Genomic DNA, 16,991 nt, shown 5'->3' with positions numbered 1-16,991 from the left:
AATCGGTGAACAGTAGACCAGCAACTGTGGGAAACACGGGGTTAAATAATGGACTAGTCTTTGCACAGATGGGTTTCTCACAGCCTTTAAAATGCTAATGTGCTTTATGAATGGGGCAAGGAGGGGAGGGGGGATAAGAGAGAATGGGAGATGTTTCCCCTAAGTCCTCTGAAGACTAACCTCCGTGCTCCCGCCACCCGCCCCCCCCACCTCCATCAGGGGCTCCTAGACCAGCCAGGTCAGCAGAACACACATTTTAGTAAGGGCAGTTTTATGTCAAACCCCCCCCCCCCCCCCCGACACACTCTTTCTGGGATAATGTCTGGTCTCCTCAGCCCCTCCAGATGACCCTGCAGCTGACTGCAGGGACAGCAGCTGGGGGGAGGTGACAGTGTGGCAGCAAATCAGTGAGATCACCATCAATTCTGGCCCTGAGCTGTGGGAGAGAAGAGAGTCTGGCAGGGACTCAGGAGCAGCCCTGCCTCCCTGCCCTACCCCCAGTCCAGTTTCAGGGGCGTCCCCAGGCCAGGCCCTGGGACTCCCTGCCAGCCTCCCCAGCTGCAGGGACCATTGCCTAGTCTGGTTCTGCTGGGGAAGGTGGGGTTAATAGTGGGCTCACGAGCCATACTGCTGGGCTCCAGCCCCAGCTCCGGCACGTGGTGGTTGGGCAATGGGCAAATATTCTTATCTGCCCTGTGCCTCAGTTTTCCCAGTGGTAAATAACTCAGGACAGCGTTCCGTAAACATCTCTGTATCACTGCTGTTATCACTATTAACATCGTCATTCTGACTTGTCCCTGTGCCTCTGCCACATGCCCAGCTCAGGATCCCAAATCCTGCCCACCCCAGGCATGGGGAGAAGAGCGCCCACTCTGGAATCAGGCAGACATAGGTTTAATCCCCAGCTTTAAATCCCTTCCCAGCTGAGGGGTTGAACAAACCACGGCCTGGCTGTGCCTCAGTTTTCTCTTGTGCTGATCAAACGAGATGACCCTCGTAATACTCAGCCTGGGGCCTGGTGTCTTTTTACCACTTAGTACCTGCCAGTCCCTTTCCCCCAAGTCCCCACCCATCGCTGCCCACCCACTGCCAGGCTGCCTGGTTCCCTCCCACGTGGGTCCACCCCTTCCCCTTGGGCTCTGAGCAGATAGGGGGTGGCACTCAGCAGGTCCCTGTAGGGTCCACTCCCACCAGCTTAGTCTGAAGGAGCAGTAAGACTTCTGTCTCCACGAACCAGCCTCCCTGGCAAGAGCTCTGAGCAGGAAGCCACACCGGGGTCTCCCTATGTCTTCAGGGTAGAGTCTACAGAGCTGGGGTCAGGGTGAAAAGCCCAGCTGGGAAGCCAGGACCCCTCCCCCCAGGCCCCGTGGGACTGTGCCAGTCCCTCCCCAGCTGGGCTCCATGTCCTCTTGAGCCCCACCGGGACAGTAAGCTCTGCCTGTATGGCCGCACCAGGGCAGCTGTCAGACTAGGGGACCGGGAGAGAATCATCCTGCTTCTGGAAGAGTCTAGCTGACCCATGCTCACCATTCTCTTGAGGAGCACCCCCAAACTAAGGAGTCATTCTTCCAGAAAGTCAGAGTGTGTGAGCTGGTACTGAACCATTCCCAGCCTCTCCCACCTTCCCTCCTAAGCTCCTCTCACAAGTAAGAGATGGGTCTGGGTCATCAGCCGGGACAAGGTGACCGTCCATGGGGAGACTTCGGGTCCCCACCGGCTTGTGCTCCCATGGTGTCCACACCTGCCCACGCCTGCACGGTGCTTGGCGCACATGGGCGCCCAATAAACACCTTCATATTAATAATATTCAAAAGAAGAATCGTCCCCATGTCTTTGGAAGTATTTGCCAGGGCCTGGTACTCGAATTCCATACACTGACTCACTCTCTAAACTGAGTAAAGGAGGGAGCAAGGAGAAGAGGGATGGAGGAGGTACTCCAAGGTCCTGCCCCTGACCTTGAACTCTGCCAGCCTCTGCTGCTGCTGGGGACCCAAGTCCCAATTTGTTAGATGGGGGAGCTGCGAGTTCAGATTTAATGGCCGGTTCCTCTCTCCGTGGAGCCTCTAGGAGTCTGCAGCCATGTGCCCATGGTTCCCCCAGGGAAGATGCCTCACCATGCCCCACGTAGGTCTCCCCAACTCCCCTGCCCTTCCACCCCGCCTCTGGCTCTCTGGTTCATAGAGCTAGAAGGAGCCTTAAGACATCAAGTGGGACCCACCAGCTCCCAGGAGGAAGGTCTGATTAACCCCTTTTGTCCGAAGGCAGCCAGGATGGAAGGGATCTACCTGTGTCCAGACAGGTGTGGGGACACAGGAGAACTGCTCCCAGAACAGGACCTCCATTTTCTTATCAGGGCTGCTTCGGACACACATCACAGAAGTGCCTCTGGAGGCTTGAGACTAACCTGTGGCAGGGGAGGGGTCCTGGAGTGTGACAGGGACAGGCCAGATGGGAGCCCTGAGACAGCAGGCAAGGGTGAGGGAAGGTCTGCCTCTCCACCCCTCAGCTCCCAGCCCCTCCTCCACTGTGGCCTGATGGCGCAAGAAGGGGGCAGGGAAGGCAGGAAGCCACCAGGGGCAGTGACAGGCCCCACTTCCTGCCTCAGCCCCAGAAAGGGGAAGGTCCCAAGTGAGAGTTCATAGCCTCCTCCCCAGGCAGGGTGCGGGCTAAGCAGGATGGGTGTGGATGGATTTCCCCCTCCTCACTTGCTCTGCTACACACTGGACATTCAATCAGTGGGGGAGAAGGGAGGCTGAGCGTGAGCCATTCTGTAAGGATCGGGCCTAAGAAATAAGCTTCAGGAGCTGAGCAGAAACTCTGTGCTACTCCCTTGAGGTTCAGAGAGCCCAAGAAACTTGTGTGGGGTCACAGAGCTGGTCAGTAATGGAGCCAGGAGCAGAGCCCAAGTGGTCTGACCCCAGACCTGGTGAGAATCCTGGAAACCCGGATTCTAGGATTCAAGGACATCAAAGTTCATCAATGATGAAGGAGAAGGAGCCCAGAGAGGGCAAGGTCAATGCCCAAGATCACAGAGGGACCCTGTGGTAGACTAAGGATTGGGTTCTTGTATCTCCAGGGCCTTAGGAGGCAGGAGCAAAGACTGTGGGGGAGTGTCATCTCTCGGGGGCCAGGCCCCCCACCTCCACCCCACCCTAACCAGTACCTTGGCCCCAAGGCGCAGCTGGTCAATGGTGTTCTCAGCCTCGGCGTACTTGGTGAGGAGCTTGTGGTAGTCCTCCTGCAGGAAAGGAAGAGCGACAGGGTCATGTGCCCATGTCCCTCACCATGAGACCCCTCCCGGGAGCCCAGCCCCCCAAGGGTTCCTCAAAGGTGGGAGCTGAGCAGAACCCCTCAGGCTCACGTGCCACACACACCCCCATGGCCAAATTCTGAGTGGGAGAGGAGGTAGGACAGCCTGCTAATCTCCCGGACAGTCCATCAGGGGTAAGGGCCTTTGGGCTGGTTTACCTTGATGCATCACCCATCCCAGGGACTACAACTCCCTGCTCATCTGTCCTAATTCCCTGCTGTCTGTCACCTCTGCGGGCTGAGGCCCACATCCGTCTTCCCCACGGCTCTGGTCCCCGCACGACCGGAGCCTGTGCTTCCTAAGTGGCTTTTTAATGGCGGATGGAATGAATCATCCAAGGGTCCCGTAGAAGACTTGGGAATCATAATCATATCTACTCAGTCACTACTTGTCCTCAACTAAACTAAGCAGCTTCGTCACACAAGTCACGGCAGGGAAAAGGCAAAAACAAATGGCACCCCCGCTTCTAAAGGACGACGGAGAACAGAGGCATGGGTCTGAAAACCCTTAATTAGAAGAACAGACTCAAGCGTTTCTCCCGTGTTTCCCATAGGAACAAGACCTTGATAACCAAATAGTCAATGAGAGAAAATTTTACTTTAGAGAAGATCTCCAGCAAGCAAATGCAGGAGGAATGACAGCATGCCTATCACTTTTGTCACTGCCAAAGGGAGGACTGGATTCAAGGCCATGGCCATCGGTGGCTGCAGAAATCACAAATGAGAGACGAGCAAGAATCCCAAGAATCCTGTGCCTGCCTCCTGAATGAAACACCTGTGACATGCTCTTACCAAAAAAAAAAAACAAAAAACAAAAAACCAACAACAAAAAAACCCCGAAACAAAAAAAGGCCCTAGCCACATGGAGCTGGTGGTCTGGAGGGAAAATAGACAGAGGGCTGCAAGCCCAAAAAGCTTCGAGCTCTAGAAGGACAACATGCAGGACAAGGAGAAGACAGTGGAATGTAGGAGAGATGAGACAGTGTGTCAGCAAACTCCAGAACATGGGGGACTCTGCAGGACAGAACTGGTTTCCTCAACAAATACACCAAAAGGAAGAAGGAGATTTGAAAAAAAAAAAAAACAACAGGGGGCGGGGATTGGGGAGACTTGAAAGGCACATCAAGGGGCACCTGGGTGGCTCAGTGGGTTAAAGCCTCTGCCTTTGGCTTGGGTCATGATCTCGGGGTCCTGGGATCGAGCCCCGCATGGGGCTCTCTGCTCAGCAGGGAACCTGCTTCCACCTCTCTCTGCCTACTTGTGATCTCTGTCAAGTAAACAAATTAAAAATCTTTAAAAAAAAAAAGAAAAAAAGAAAGAAAGAAAGGCACATCGATCACAAGCAACAGATGAGCTGTGTTTGACCGTGATTCGAACCGACTGAAATGAACAAGCCATTTATGAGACACAATCCGAACACAGACTGGAAACTGAGTAATAGTAGGACTGGTATCGGCTTCTAGATAAGCTGATGGGATCGCCACGTTCCAGAGAACGTGCCAGTCTTCAGACATACACACTAAAATATTTCTAGGTAAGATGATCTGAGGCCTGAAATTTGCTTCAAAATATTCCAGTATGGTGAGAGGGGGAAGAGAGGAGGCTACAGGTAAAAAAGGTTGGTGGGGGCTGGGTGGCAGGCACACGGGGGTTCATTAGACCATTTTCCTGTCATGTATATGTTTTGAGTTTCTCACGGCAGAAGTTAAAAACAAGCACCGGATTATCCTTGTGGCATGAGTGTAAGCACTGCTCTTTTTTTGAGCAAATTGCTTAGGAACCAGCTCAGGTACAATCTTTGCTCTACCAGCAGGGGATTCCTGGCCTAGTCCTAAGACTTCCTACCAGAACGGCCTTGAATCCTGGGCCAAGAACCTTGGTGACATGCCTATAGACATGAGACCAGCTTACCTGGAGCTGATGGACCAGCTTGGTGGCTTGCTCAGGTGTCTGAAATTCTTGGGGTACCCTGGTGATGGGGTGTGTAGCAGGTGGGTCCTTGGCTGGGCCAGTTTCTCCACTGCTCAGCAGAACCTCCTGCACGATCTCAGCAGGAGACTTGAATATCAGCGGCCTGGCAGGGCCCTGGGGCTGCCTGCTGTGGTTCCTGGCCTTGGGGGGGTGGTAGCTCTCATCTTTGGGGAACCTTACTCGGGGTCCAACCTTGGAGAAATCAGGGAGTGGGTAGTTCAGCTGCCCCCGCCCATACTTGGAGGCATCAGATGATGAAGGGCCAGCCAGAGTGGCTTGCTGCCTGGGCGGCAGCCTGTCTTGCCGGCCTGACCTAGGCGGATTCAGGAGGCTGACAGAGCCAGTGAATCGAGAAGGGAGTGTCTTAGGGGATGTCCGTGTCCGTTTCCAGGCTTCGTCCCCGAATTGAGGGTAGGAGAGGCTGGTACTTTCTTTCCACTTAACTGCTGGACCCTGGAGGCTCTGGGTCTGGGGTACGGAGGAGTCTTGGAATTCCGTGGGGGTTGCCAGAGCAACACTTCCTCCAGTGGTGGTGTTTGGGCTTAGGAGGTGGTGGCTGGAGTTTTGCGGTAAGGTTTCTGCCAGGCCAGCGGTCTGGGGGACATCAGTTTCTCCTTCCCAGGGAGAATCAAGGCTGTCATTGGGGTGGTCGAGGCTCACGGTCCCACTGCTCCAGGACCTTGCAGAGCTGAGGTCAACAGTTGGGTTGTCCTCAGAATGTTCTGGAAGTTTGTCTCCACTGGCTTGTTTGCCAGAGGCCACCCAGTCCGTGTCCTGACCCCATCCCAGAGCCCTGGGGCTGGTGTTTCCATCGCCCCCTGAACTGAGACCAGTCTCATACTCCAATCTTGGGGAACTGTCTCCAGCTTCCTCCACCTCAGGACCTCCAAGGGTTTCATCCAGCTCCTCTTCAGTCATGGCCAGGTGAGGATCCTGCTCAGGGAGCCAGTTGAGAGGCAAGTTGGAACTTTCTGGGCTGTCCACATTCTCTGCTTCAAACTCTGGAAAGACAGGTCACTGCTCAGGATACACCAGGTCTGGACTTACTGTGTAAGTAAGTTACTTCGCCCCTCTGGGTCTTCATTTCCTCATCCTACAGTGATGGCAAGAATCCCAGTGATTCCCACTCCCCCTCCCCCCTCCATATGGCCAAGTACTTACCTAGCACCTCCTCTAGTTGTCTCCAGTCCTCCAAATCTGATCCTCAAACCTGGCTCTCCCTCACTATTTCCCATCTCAGCAAATGGAAACACCATCCCACCCAGTTACACAAGCCAGAAGCTTGGGCAGCACCTTGGCCATCACTCCCCCCACCCCCACCCAATCCCTATAATCCATTCTGTCCCCTGATCCTGTCAAGATCACCCCCTACAGAGCTCTCAGACTCACCTAGCGCTCTTAATCCTGCGCTAACCTTTGCTCTAGCCAGCATCCTCTCTTGCCTGGACCATTGCAGTAGCCACCTAATGATCTCCTTAATCCTCATCCTCATCCTCCATCTGAAGACTCAGCAATATTGTCCTGTTCCCAGGACAGAGTATGGTCCTAAGACCCCTGTCTCCATACCCCACTAGCTCTCCTAATCCATCTCTTTTCTCCGGTCCCCCTCAGTCTCTCCCTGCTCTAGCCATTCCACATTGCTCCAACCACAGGGCTGTGTTATACTCATCTCTCTGCCAGGGTCCTCTTTCCTTCCCTTTACCTAGTTAACTCCTAACTGTCCTTCAGGCATTAGCTCAACCTTGACCTCATCAGGGAAATCTCAGATCTCCTAACGAGGTCAGATTCTCCCTTGTATAATAGGTTTTCACAGGACTGAACACCTTTACTTTGAAACACTTAGCCTAACTCCAGTTCTTCATTTGTTTTCATGATTGTTTCATTAATATCCGTCTCCCCCAATACACTATAATCTCCATGGTGGCAAGGATACCCTCCGTTTTTGTTTACTAGTGTATTTGCAGAGCTGGTGCTCAGTATTTGTTGACTGAATGGAAAGAAGGAAAAGAGCGAGGCTGGGAGAACAATATGATAAAAAAATATCCGTCCACCCATCTGTTCACCTATGCTTCCAACCATGTACCCACCCATCACCCATTCACCCACTGATCCAACCATCCATCCACCTACCCACTCACCCCTCCATTACCCACCTACCCATTCATGCAGGCTTCTAAGCATCATTGATGCAGGCAATGTTTACTGAGCACCTATTTTGTCCTAGAAGCTATGTCAACCTCTAGGATAGATCCTTAAAATCTCCTGCAGCCAAGTCTCTCTTGTTTACACTGCAGAGAGGTTGGTAACTAGCCAAGGAACATGCAGTGGCTCACAGCAACCCTGGACTTAGGACCAAGGTCCCAGCCATGCTGGCGAGTTAGTCTCTGCAGCGGGGGTCATGCAGCCATGATGGGGAAAAGAGGCTTTGGAGCCAGGGAGCCCTGGATTCAGTCTTGGGCCCTCTGATCCCTTTCTGGCGATGAGGGGCAGGTCGCTGACCTCTCTGACAACCCTTAACTTGGACCTGAGGCTAGTCCCTCCTACCTGGCAGAAGATGGTGAGCAGGGAAGGAAACACGGCTTGCACCCTGCTCAGCCCTGTGCCTGGCACACAGTAAGGACGCTGGCAGTGGCTATTATGTCATAGCAAGGGGTTACCATGTGACCTAAGGAAGAGATGCCTCTGCCCTTTCCTCCTAGCATGTGCCAGTCACCTCGCCCTGATAGGTTGGAAATGGCTCCTGAGCAGGTAGTGGTAGGCAAGTCCTGCTTTAAGCCGATCTGACAGAAAGAACTCTGGGTCATGTCACAATCTGCTACCAGCCTAATGCCTTCTCCACCGTGCACCGGGGCCTGCACCATTCACAGCACCCAAAGTTGGAGGATTTCACATCTGTGTTTTAAGTGCGACTGGAACCATATGATCAAGCTCGAACTGTTCTCAGTGGTACTGCTGCTCCTGTTTCACAGATGGGCAAACCGAGATTCAGAGACAAGGGACTGCTCGGCAAAATTAGGAATTTAGTCTAAACTGGTCTCCACGCAAGGGAAACACTCATTCTAGAACACACGGCATAGCTCCATTGTCATTTGTTAATTGGGATTTTTAGAAGATCTTCAAAATAACCCTGGGACCAAGCAGTTTAAATGACCAAGGCTATTAGCACATCACATGGGCAAAGATGTACTAACTATATTCATCTCTGCATTTTTTATGACAGCAAGAGTTTGGCCCTCAAAGTACAGATTATCCACCCCATGGAATTGCTTGCATGCATTAGGAATGACTTGTGGAGGGAGAGATGAGGAGCTGGGAAGATGTTCATGTCTATTAAGTTGCAAAAAAAAAAGCAGGTTACCCTAGTGTTTGTAGAGTACTATTCCATTCCATTTGCATATTACATTTGCATACATGCATATAGAAAAGTGCAGTTATCTGGATAAGTAAATTTTTCTGTTTTCACTTTCATATTTGCTGATTTTTCTGCATTAAACATTACAACTTCTATAATTCAAATCATTTAAAATTTTAAATTATAGGCTTTATGGATTTTAATCTTAAAAAAAACACCCTCCACTCCCCATCTCCCGCCAGAAGGTGGGATATTCAGCTCCCTGTGGGGTGGGGTAGGGGGAGATCAGTCTCACCCTCTCCCGCAGACTCTCCCGATTCGGAATCCTGGCTGTCAGCAGCCTGCGGGTCCCACTCCAGCGGCTGAAGGCACTGCTGGGCCAGCCGGAAGTCTTCCAGGAGCTCGGGGCTGGTGGCATTGGGAAAGGCCCCCTCTTTTCCCCCGCTCCCCTTGGCATCCTTTTCCTCTTCAGCCCAGGCCCAGCGCCGCCGCTGGGGCCCCCTCCCCAGGCCCAGCTCGGGCCAGCGCACCTCCGTCCTGGAGCTGGCCATGGGACCTAGCCTGGGCTTCACCTGGGCCACCTCATCTTCAGGAGACAGAGCTGCCACTGCGGGCGCCTCGGTCACCGCCAGCTTCTCTCAGTACCGGCCATCCTGCCTGCTGCCTGTGGGAGACACAATAAGGGACAGCATCATTCTTTCAGTCCCCTCCCAGCTTCAAGCAGGTTAGTAACAGGAACGCTGGGATGCGACAGCCTGCTGTCAGCCTGCTGTCACCAGCCACCTGCTGGCTCCAGCCCGTGAAAGCAGTGTGACCTTGGGCAAGTCACACCACCTTCCGTCTCTTTAACAAAACCAGGAGCTCAATTACTTGAGATACAGGGTAAGGAGCCAGAGGCCGGCCCTGGCGAGAGCTCTGGGTCCGGGGGTGTGCTAGGGATTGTCACTGTGTCCCAGGCTCCATGCATGGGTGCTGGGACAGAGAGCCCAGGAGGGAGCAGACAAACAGGCAGCGACTACCAATTAAGGTGAGCATGACAGGGACACATGAAGACACTGTGGGAGGGGGCACAATAGGCTTAGGGAGCAGGCAAGGCTTAGTCCAGGGGCCACTTCCTCTGGGAGCCTTCCCTAACCCCCAATGGGTAAGAATGCAAACTGAGAGGGGGGTGAAGAAAACATTCCAGCACTCCAAATAATTGAAAACAGGTACTCAAACCAACACACACTCACACACACACACACACACATTCAGAGCAGCACAATTTGCAACAGCCCAAGGCGGGAAATGGTCCAAATGTGGATGGGCAAATGCATGGATAAACACTGTGGGGTACACGTGAGACCTAACAGTGCTCAGCCACAGAAAGGAAAGAAGGGCTGGGACTCACCACCATGGGATGAACCTCAACAACATTAGGAGAGGAGAAAAGAAGCCAGGCACAGAAGGTCACTTGTAGTAGGATTCCGTTTCTATGAAATACCCAGAACAGGTAAATCAATCGAGATGGAGAGCCAGCTGGCAGTTCCCAGGGGCTGGAGGAGGCGGGATGGGGAGTGACTGTTTCATGGGTATGAGGTTTCCTTGTGGGGTGCTGCAAATGTTTTGGAACTGGATACAGGTTGTGGTTGTACAACACTATACATATGCTAAATGAATTGTTCCTTTAAAAATCGTTAATTTCATGGCATGTTAATTTCACCTAAATTTAAAAATTTAAAAGAGAGAGAGAGTATGTCCAGGCAGGGGCATCCCAGGCACCATGGAGGCAGGAGGGAGCGACACAGCAGTGGTGTCCCCCATAGCTGTGGGGGTGGGACAAGGCCTCCGCTCTGACAGCGGAGCGTGGGCAAGGAGAGATGGTGGCCAGAGCCAGGAGGGCCTCTCGGGTCCCCTTCAGCACATCCCACCCTTGGGACAGCACACCAGAGCTGCTGCTGAGAAGTTTCTTTCTGACTGCTTGGGGAGAAGGAGCCAGAAGAGGGAGACTGGCTGCAGAGGGACCTTCTTCCTTCTATCCCCTCTTCCTTTTCCTCTTTTCCCTCACTCTCTCTCATCTCCCATCACCTTTCTTTCCCAGCCCCGTGCTATGGCCAACACTTCTCAAGCCCCCAGCCAACAGAGCAGCAGCATGGACCCTCCCAGAAGCTCCAGGTTAGCTCATACAAAAGCTTGACTCTGCAGGGGGGAAAACTGAGGCCCAGATAGCAGCAGGCCTGAACCCAAAGCCACCCATTGGGCAAGATAAGGCTGGGGTCAGGCCCGGGCTCTTCCCTCCATACTGTGGAGACAGTGGTCTATAATCCTAAGCCTCCCTGGAGGACAGATAGGTCTGTGTCCCTGCAGCCTCGAGAACACTTAGGGCCTTGGTGAGGGCCTTGATTTACACAGTTGAGAAAAGTCAGCAGGCAACTATTTCTGGATCGCAAGTTCCCAGGGGAACAGTGCATCACTAGGAAGGCTGCAGCCTTCTCAAGGACTGGGGTGGGGACAGGGAGGGAATCACATTGCATGGCCTCTGGCAGCAACTTCTGTGCCTGCAGCAGGCCTGGAGGGAGGGGTGGCTCATGCCCTCCCCGGCACCCAGTCTTCCTCCCCGACCCCCCAGAATTGCCCCCTGCCACAGATGCTGTGCCCTCTCTGACCAGCCTGCAAGTTCTCCACCTGCCCTCAACCCAAAAGGGGAAGCAGGTTTCAGGAAAAGTATTTTTCAGAAGAGAAAACTGAAGCTTGGCCTTGGAACAGTGACTCGGCCAAGATCACTCAGCTGGTTAGCAACAGAGCAAGATCGGAAACTATTCATCTGGGCCAGTCATCTCCAATTTTCTGTCACAACACTCACCAGAAACCTGTATTTACTCTCATCTCCTCTCCCTACAGATATCTTGATACCTTTACATATATGTATCCTCGTGCTAGTGTAGGAGAAAAAAATACAGGTATTAGGAAAAATATATCCAAAATAACTTTTTTAAAAAGATGGAATAATAAATGAATCTTTTAAGGAGAAGCTCTAATCCTTGCTTCCCATACCCTCTGGGGTGCCTGCACCCTTCTCGGGAATCCCTGCCAGTGGGCCTGTAGTTCGAGTGTTCTTAAGAATTCTCTAAAAATACAGGGGCGCTGCCTGCCTCTCTGCCTACTTGTGATTTCTGTCAAATAAATAAATAAAATCTTTAAAAAAAAAAAATACAGGGGCGCCTGAGTGACTCGGTTGGTAAAGCACCTCCCTTCAGCTCAGCTCATGATCTCAGGGTCCTGGGATCAAGTCCTGAATTGGGCTCCCTGCTCAGTGGGGAGCCTGCTTCTCCCTCTGCCTGCCTCTCCCCCTGCTTGTGCTTTTTCTCTCTGACAAAGAAATAAACTCCTTAAAATAAAAAAAGTCCCTAAGAAAGCAGATTCCTAGGTTGACCCCCAGAGAGCCAGACTCAGTGGCCCTGGGATAGGGCCCAGGAATCGGCATTTAAGTGAACGCAGCAGGTGAGGCCCACACTCTAGGGCGGGGTAGGCCTCCCGGGCCCTGCTACTTGGGGAGGTGTGGGAGGTGCTAGAGCCGCTTTTCTCTTCCTGAAATCTCCACAGAGGAAGGGGCTGGGGAGGCATGTGGGTTTTTGACTTTTTAAAGGGCTTTTTTTCTAGCCATGCCGCAAAGCTGGCGGCCCAATCACAGGCGCCTCTGGGTGCACAAAGAGGAACATCCTGTCTCCTGGGATGACTCAGTCCTCGCTGCAACTTGGTGCGAGGCAGGCAGAGGCAGCTGCGGTCACCAGCTGGAGTTGTGCGCATGCTCCCCAGGCCCTGAAACCTGTAAGCCACCCCCCACCCGCCCCAGGGGGGCAGGGCCTCTCTGTCTTCTGTGCAAGCCATGGGCCCAGCCCCCAGGCAGTGGGTCACTCAACAAACACACTCGGGGGCCAATTACAGCCCATCCTCAGGCTGGGATGAGGACATGCCCTCGCTGCGTCCTCACGCTTGCGGCCAAGGAGAAGTCGCGGAGTACGTGGAGACCAGGTTCCAGGTCTGGTGCTCTTGCTGTGCTGAACCTCCCCTCACTGGAAGATGGGGAGAGCACCGCCCCCCAGCTCTGGCTTCTGCAAGGAGCTACTGCCCCGTGAGCATGGGCTGGGTGGTGGCTGAATGAACTTTGAGGTTCTTGGTTGACCGTGACCCCCAAGGGCAACAGCTTCAGAGCTGTTCACTCCCTCCTCCATCCTGAGGACCCACTACAGAGTCACCAAGATGTATACTGAACACCCAGTGCGTGCAAATTAATTTTAAAAAACCTATGCCCTTCCACTGTGTGCCAAGCCCTCTGAAGATGTTAGAAATACTGATATGGGCCAAAGTGTCCCAAAGTTTCAACTTGGGGGCTGGGTAACAATACAGAGGGTTATATGAAGGAACCATGAAACTGGGCAAAGAGGATCTGGGGGGAGAAGAATGGGGAAAGGCATTCCAGGCAGACGGAACAGCATAGACAAAGGCACTGAGGTCTGAACCTGAACGTATGAAGGGAACTTGACAGCTATGGCCTGGGCTTCTTGAATGGCAGTCAAAGGCTCGGCTGCTTCTGGAAGGCAGTGGGGTTGGGTGAAGGCCCTAGCCATATGAACTGGGGCCTGAACCTGAAAAAGCCCCGTGAGCACTAAATTCTCCCAGGTAATGGGCTGTTAGGATAAGGGTCCCCACTTGCCTTCAAGAATCTAGCCCCCCAGGGAAGCACCGACCACTCCCTCCTCCTTTTGTATGACTTCTCTCTCCCCACCATTGGCCCTGCCTCCAGCACTCCCAAGGGACTTCACGCCCCTTCTGGTCTCTTTCTCCCATTCCCGAGTGGGTCTGCACCGCCCACCCCCTTCAGGGCTTCTCTGGCCCCCCTCAGCCTCTCCAAAATGAGGACCCCTGTCTTTGTGGCTCAATCTCTCAGGTTGTCCTACGCCAACTGCCGCCATGCAACCTGGCTTTGCCTCCCCATGCCTTCTGGAACCCCCTTCCAATCCAGCCAAGGTTGTGCAGGGGGCCCCCTTTCTGCTCCCACCTCAACCCTGACGTCTTCCGGATGAGAAAACGGAATTGTAGAGAGGTGGCTGGCTCTCACAAGACCTCGGGGACTCGAAGGGCAGCTCAGGGATTCAAATCCAGGGGCTATGACTCTGAAACCAAGTCCATGAGACTTGTGGGGAGGATGAGAGGAAGGGGAAGGAAGAGTCCCCACAGCAAGTGACTGGCCCCTCCAAAAAGGCTGAGCTCAGAACCCCAAACTCAGCTGCCCTCCCTGAGCAGCTGGTTGGGCACAGACCTACTGTTCTCAAGGGGTTCCCGTGAAAAACTAGTCCCTCGGGGAAGCTCCAGCCCCTCCCCCCTCCAGATGTACCCCTCCTGCCCCCAGCTGTCTCCTCACGTCAGAGGCGGAGGAGAAAGAGGAAAGGTGCCCTGGCCGCTGCGGACTCTAGCCCCGCAGGCCTCAAGAACTCCCCTCGGGGTGTGGCAGATGGGGCCTCTCTTTAGTGAGGACCCCCACCCCCGTAGCCCCTCATCCGAGCATCATCTCTCAGACCCCTTAGCAGCCCGAGGACCAACTCTCCATGTGCTGATTAGGACGCCGCAGGCATAGCGGGGGACCAGCGCCCATCCAGGTCCCCAGAGGTCAGAATCAGGGCTCGGATGGGGATCCAGCGCCCGGAAGCTTGATGAAATCCCCTCAAAATCCACCCGTGCCCCAGGCGCCAGATGCCCTAAACTGCGAAAGAAGTAGTAACAGCTGCCACAGCTGTAACTTCCTGGCTGGGCTGGTCCAGCTGCCCTGACTGTCCCAGAGAGTCTGTGACTGGCCAGTCCGGAGGGAAGGCGGCCTCCCCGGCCCGCCTGGCGCCCTTACCTCTCTCGGGCTCCACCACCATCCTGCTGGCCCAGGCTCAGGGGACCTGCCCGTGAGGTCTTTGTTCCAAACCTAGGGAGCCCCCTGCCTCCATGGCGCCCTGGCCCGCCTCCAGGCCACTCTGCCAGGCCCGGCTGCTGCTGCTCACACACAAGCATCGCTCCCCACCTCTCCCCGCCCCTGCTGCGGCTGAGGCCGCCTCGCCTCGCCTGGGCAGGAAGCGCCCAGCCTGATTTCCTACAAGTGTTTGTCAGAAGGAGGGGGTTTGTCTGCGTGCTGCCTGAGAGTCAGCGGGAGGAGCTTAACCCCTTGCAGGCCCTCTGCGGGTCTGGCTGCCCTGGCAAAGGACTCCTGGGGACTCCCCAAGTCAGGGATCGGGACCATCTTGGCCAAAGTACTGACTGAGGAAACCAAAGTCCGGAGAAGGTCAGCGGTTCGGCGAAAGTCACACACAGCATGCCGAGCCTGGAAGGAGGCCTCTAGCAGCTTCGACCTTCTAGGAGCTTTTTCTGCAGCCTCCCCCCTCCAGGGCATGGCCTGGGCTAAGGCTCTCTCTGTCACCAGGCCTCCGGGCCCATCTGTAGAATGGGAGCTCAGACCAGATGCTCCCGGCCGGCTCTGACTTTCTGTCCCATCTACCATTGTGCAACCCAATATCTTAGGGAGGCTGCAGCCAGACCTGCCATCCCACCCACTGTCCTCACCCCCAAGCTGGGCCTGTAGCTACTGTGAGATTTTATAGGCAGCACTGGAGGTGGGGGATTGACTGATGAGCCGAATTTCTCCTGTTGTCCGCAGGACTTCTCAGAGGGCAAGCTCCCTTTTCCCAAGCTTCCATCACCCCATTCGTTCATTAGACAGGTACTTGCCGAGCTATTCTGCCGGGCACTTGCCGAGGTGTTGGGAACACGGCAAGATACAGGACAGGCTGAGTCCTTGCTCCACTCTCGACAGAAACACAGGACAACATAAAACAAATGTGGAGGGAGGTAGGGACCAGACCCACAAGGGTGGGTTGGAGTGGAGATCTGTATCCCAGGCAGCTTTTTGTGATCCTGATGCCTGAGGCTCATCCAGACCAACGGTCTCCAGGCATCAGCAATTTGAAAGTGTCCCAGCTGATGGGGATATGTGGCCCAGGTGGAGAATCTGAGGGTCAGAGAGTAGCGGGTTGGAGAGGAGGGTTTGGGGATGGCTAGGAAGGTCTCAGTGAGAAGGTGACATTCAAACAAGGGACTGAAGGAAGAGAGGGGCGGGAGTGAGCCCCAGAAAGAGCTGGAAGCAGAGTCTTCTGGTAGGGCAAGTGCAAAGGGCAAGGTGAGAACCAGCGGGCCATCCCTGAGAACAGCAAGGCTGTGTACCCAGAGCAGAGGGAACCAGGCGGGAGAGGCAGGAGCAGGGGTGGAGGGGCAGGCGCAGGGTCTGGGCCCCCCATGCCTCCCCAGCTGTTTTTTCATCTGTAAGACAAGGATAAGAAGGACCGCTGCCACGATTGCCTGAGGTCACTCCTGCTACGTTCAGAGCCAGGGGCCCTGGAACACGAGTGAGTGAATGAACAGCTTTTTTCAAGGTCAGTTTGTGAGTATGTGGCAAAGCCAGGGCTAGAACCTGGTGCCCTCATCACATCCGTCAACCCATCCCTCCCCCCACTCCCTGCCTTCTTCCCACATCTGGGTGGCGAGGCTCTACCCGCAGCCCCTAGCCCAGCGTGGAGCAGAGCCAAACCCTAACGAGGCCCCTCCCCATCAGCTCTGGTGACCGTGTGGGTCTTTGTGTGAGGGGCGGGTTCCCCTGCGGGCCTGTCGCTCACTCACCCTCCCTCCCCGGTCATTAACCCAGCAGCCCCGCCATCAACCCAGCAACACCAGGTGGCTGCCGCAGCCAGGCACGCCCCACGGCCCCTGGAAACCCCTAAACCCAAAGACCCAACTGTCATTCTGGACCTTTTCCTCTCTTACACCCCATAAACCCATCCATCATTGATTCCTCAGTCTCCCCAGAACCTGGCCCCACCCCTGCATCCGTGCAAGGCTCCTGCAACAGCCTCTCCCGGGAAGCCCTGGGGTCCTTCCAATCCATACACTGCACCACTGGCATGGTTCCAAAACAGAAGCGTGCAAACGTGGTCCATCTGGGCTTGAAAACCCTCCACTCCTGCCCCACTGCTCCGAGAAAGCCCATGAGGGAGGTGCCTCTCCAGCCCCCCCCCCCTCAGTGCGCTCCTTGCTGATGCTAGGACAAACGCATGGCACTCCCCTTCATCATCCGAGACCCCACTTCTTCCTGGGCATTTGTAGGCCACCTACGGATCTCAGCCCCACAGAATCGTTTGGGAATTAGACTTCTGATCTTTTTGGCACTTGGGAGCTCCCAGCACCCAGCAACAGCGCCTGCCACACGGCAAAAGCACAGCAGATACATGCTGGGTCATCTACTGCCTCTCGCCTGTCGCCCAAGGCTGGCTGTGGCCCTCACATCCCT

General features: G+C 54.6%; 1 protein-coding gene across 5 annotated transcripts in view; it reads right to left on the bottom strand.

Moving 5' to 3' along the window:
• The window catches only part of AKNA (AT-hook transcription factor), a 42,024-nt gene extending 27,421 nt beyond the window's left edge, over nt 1–14,603 (bottom strand). For 3 of the 5 annotated variants that reach the window (XM_044265059.1, XM_044265062.1, XM_044265061.1), the window contains exons 1-4: nt 14,511–14,603; nt 8,928–9,296; nt 5,221–6,281; nt 3,164–3,238 (exon numbers count right to left, since the gene is read on the bottom strand). In XM_044265059.1, the coding sequence (XP_044120994.1) occupies nt 3,164–3,238; nt 5,221–6,281; nt 8,928–9,183 (1,392 nt within the window). In that variant the 5' untranslated portion in view covers nt 9,184–9,296; nt 14,511–14,603. Of the gene's footprint in view, nt 1–3,163; nt 3,239–5,220; nt 6,282–8,927; nt 9,297–10,022; nt 10,083–14,510 lie in introns of those variants that run through there. The other 2 variants (XM_044265063.1, XM_044265060.1) reach the window with 2 other exon arrangements.
• Nucleotides 14,604–16,991: the final 2,388 nt, after the last annotated feature.

The sequence above is a fragment of the Neovison vison genome, chromosome 9 (assembly GCF_020171115.1).
Source record: "Neovison vison isolate M4711 chromosome 9, ASM_NN_V1, whole genome shotgun sequence".
NCBI classification, from domain to species: Eukaryota; Metazoa; Chordata; class Mammalia; order Carnivora; family Mustelidae; genus Neogale; species Neogale vison.
This window is presented reverse-complemented; position numbering and strand designations above follow the sequence as displayed.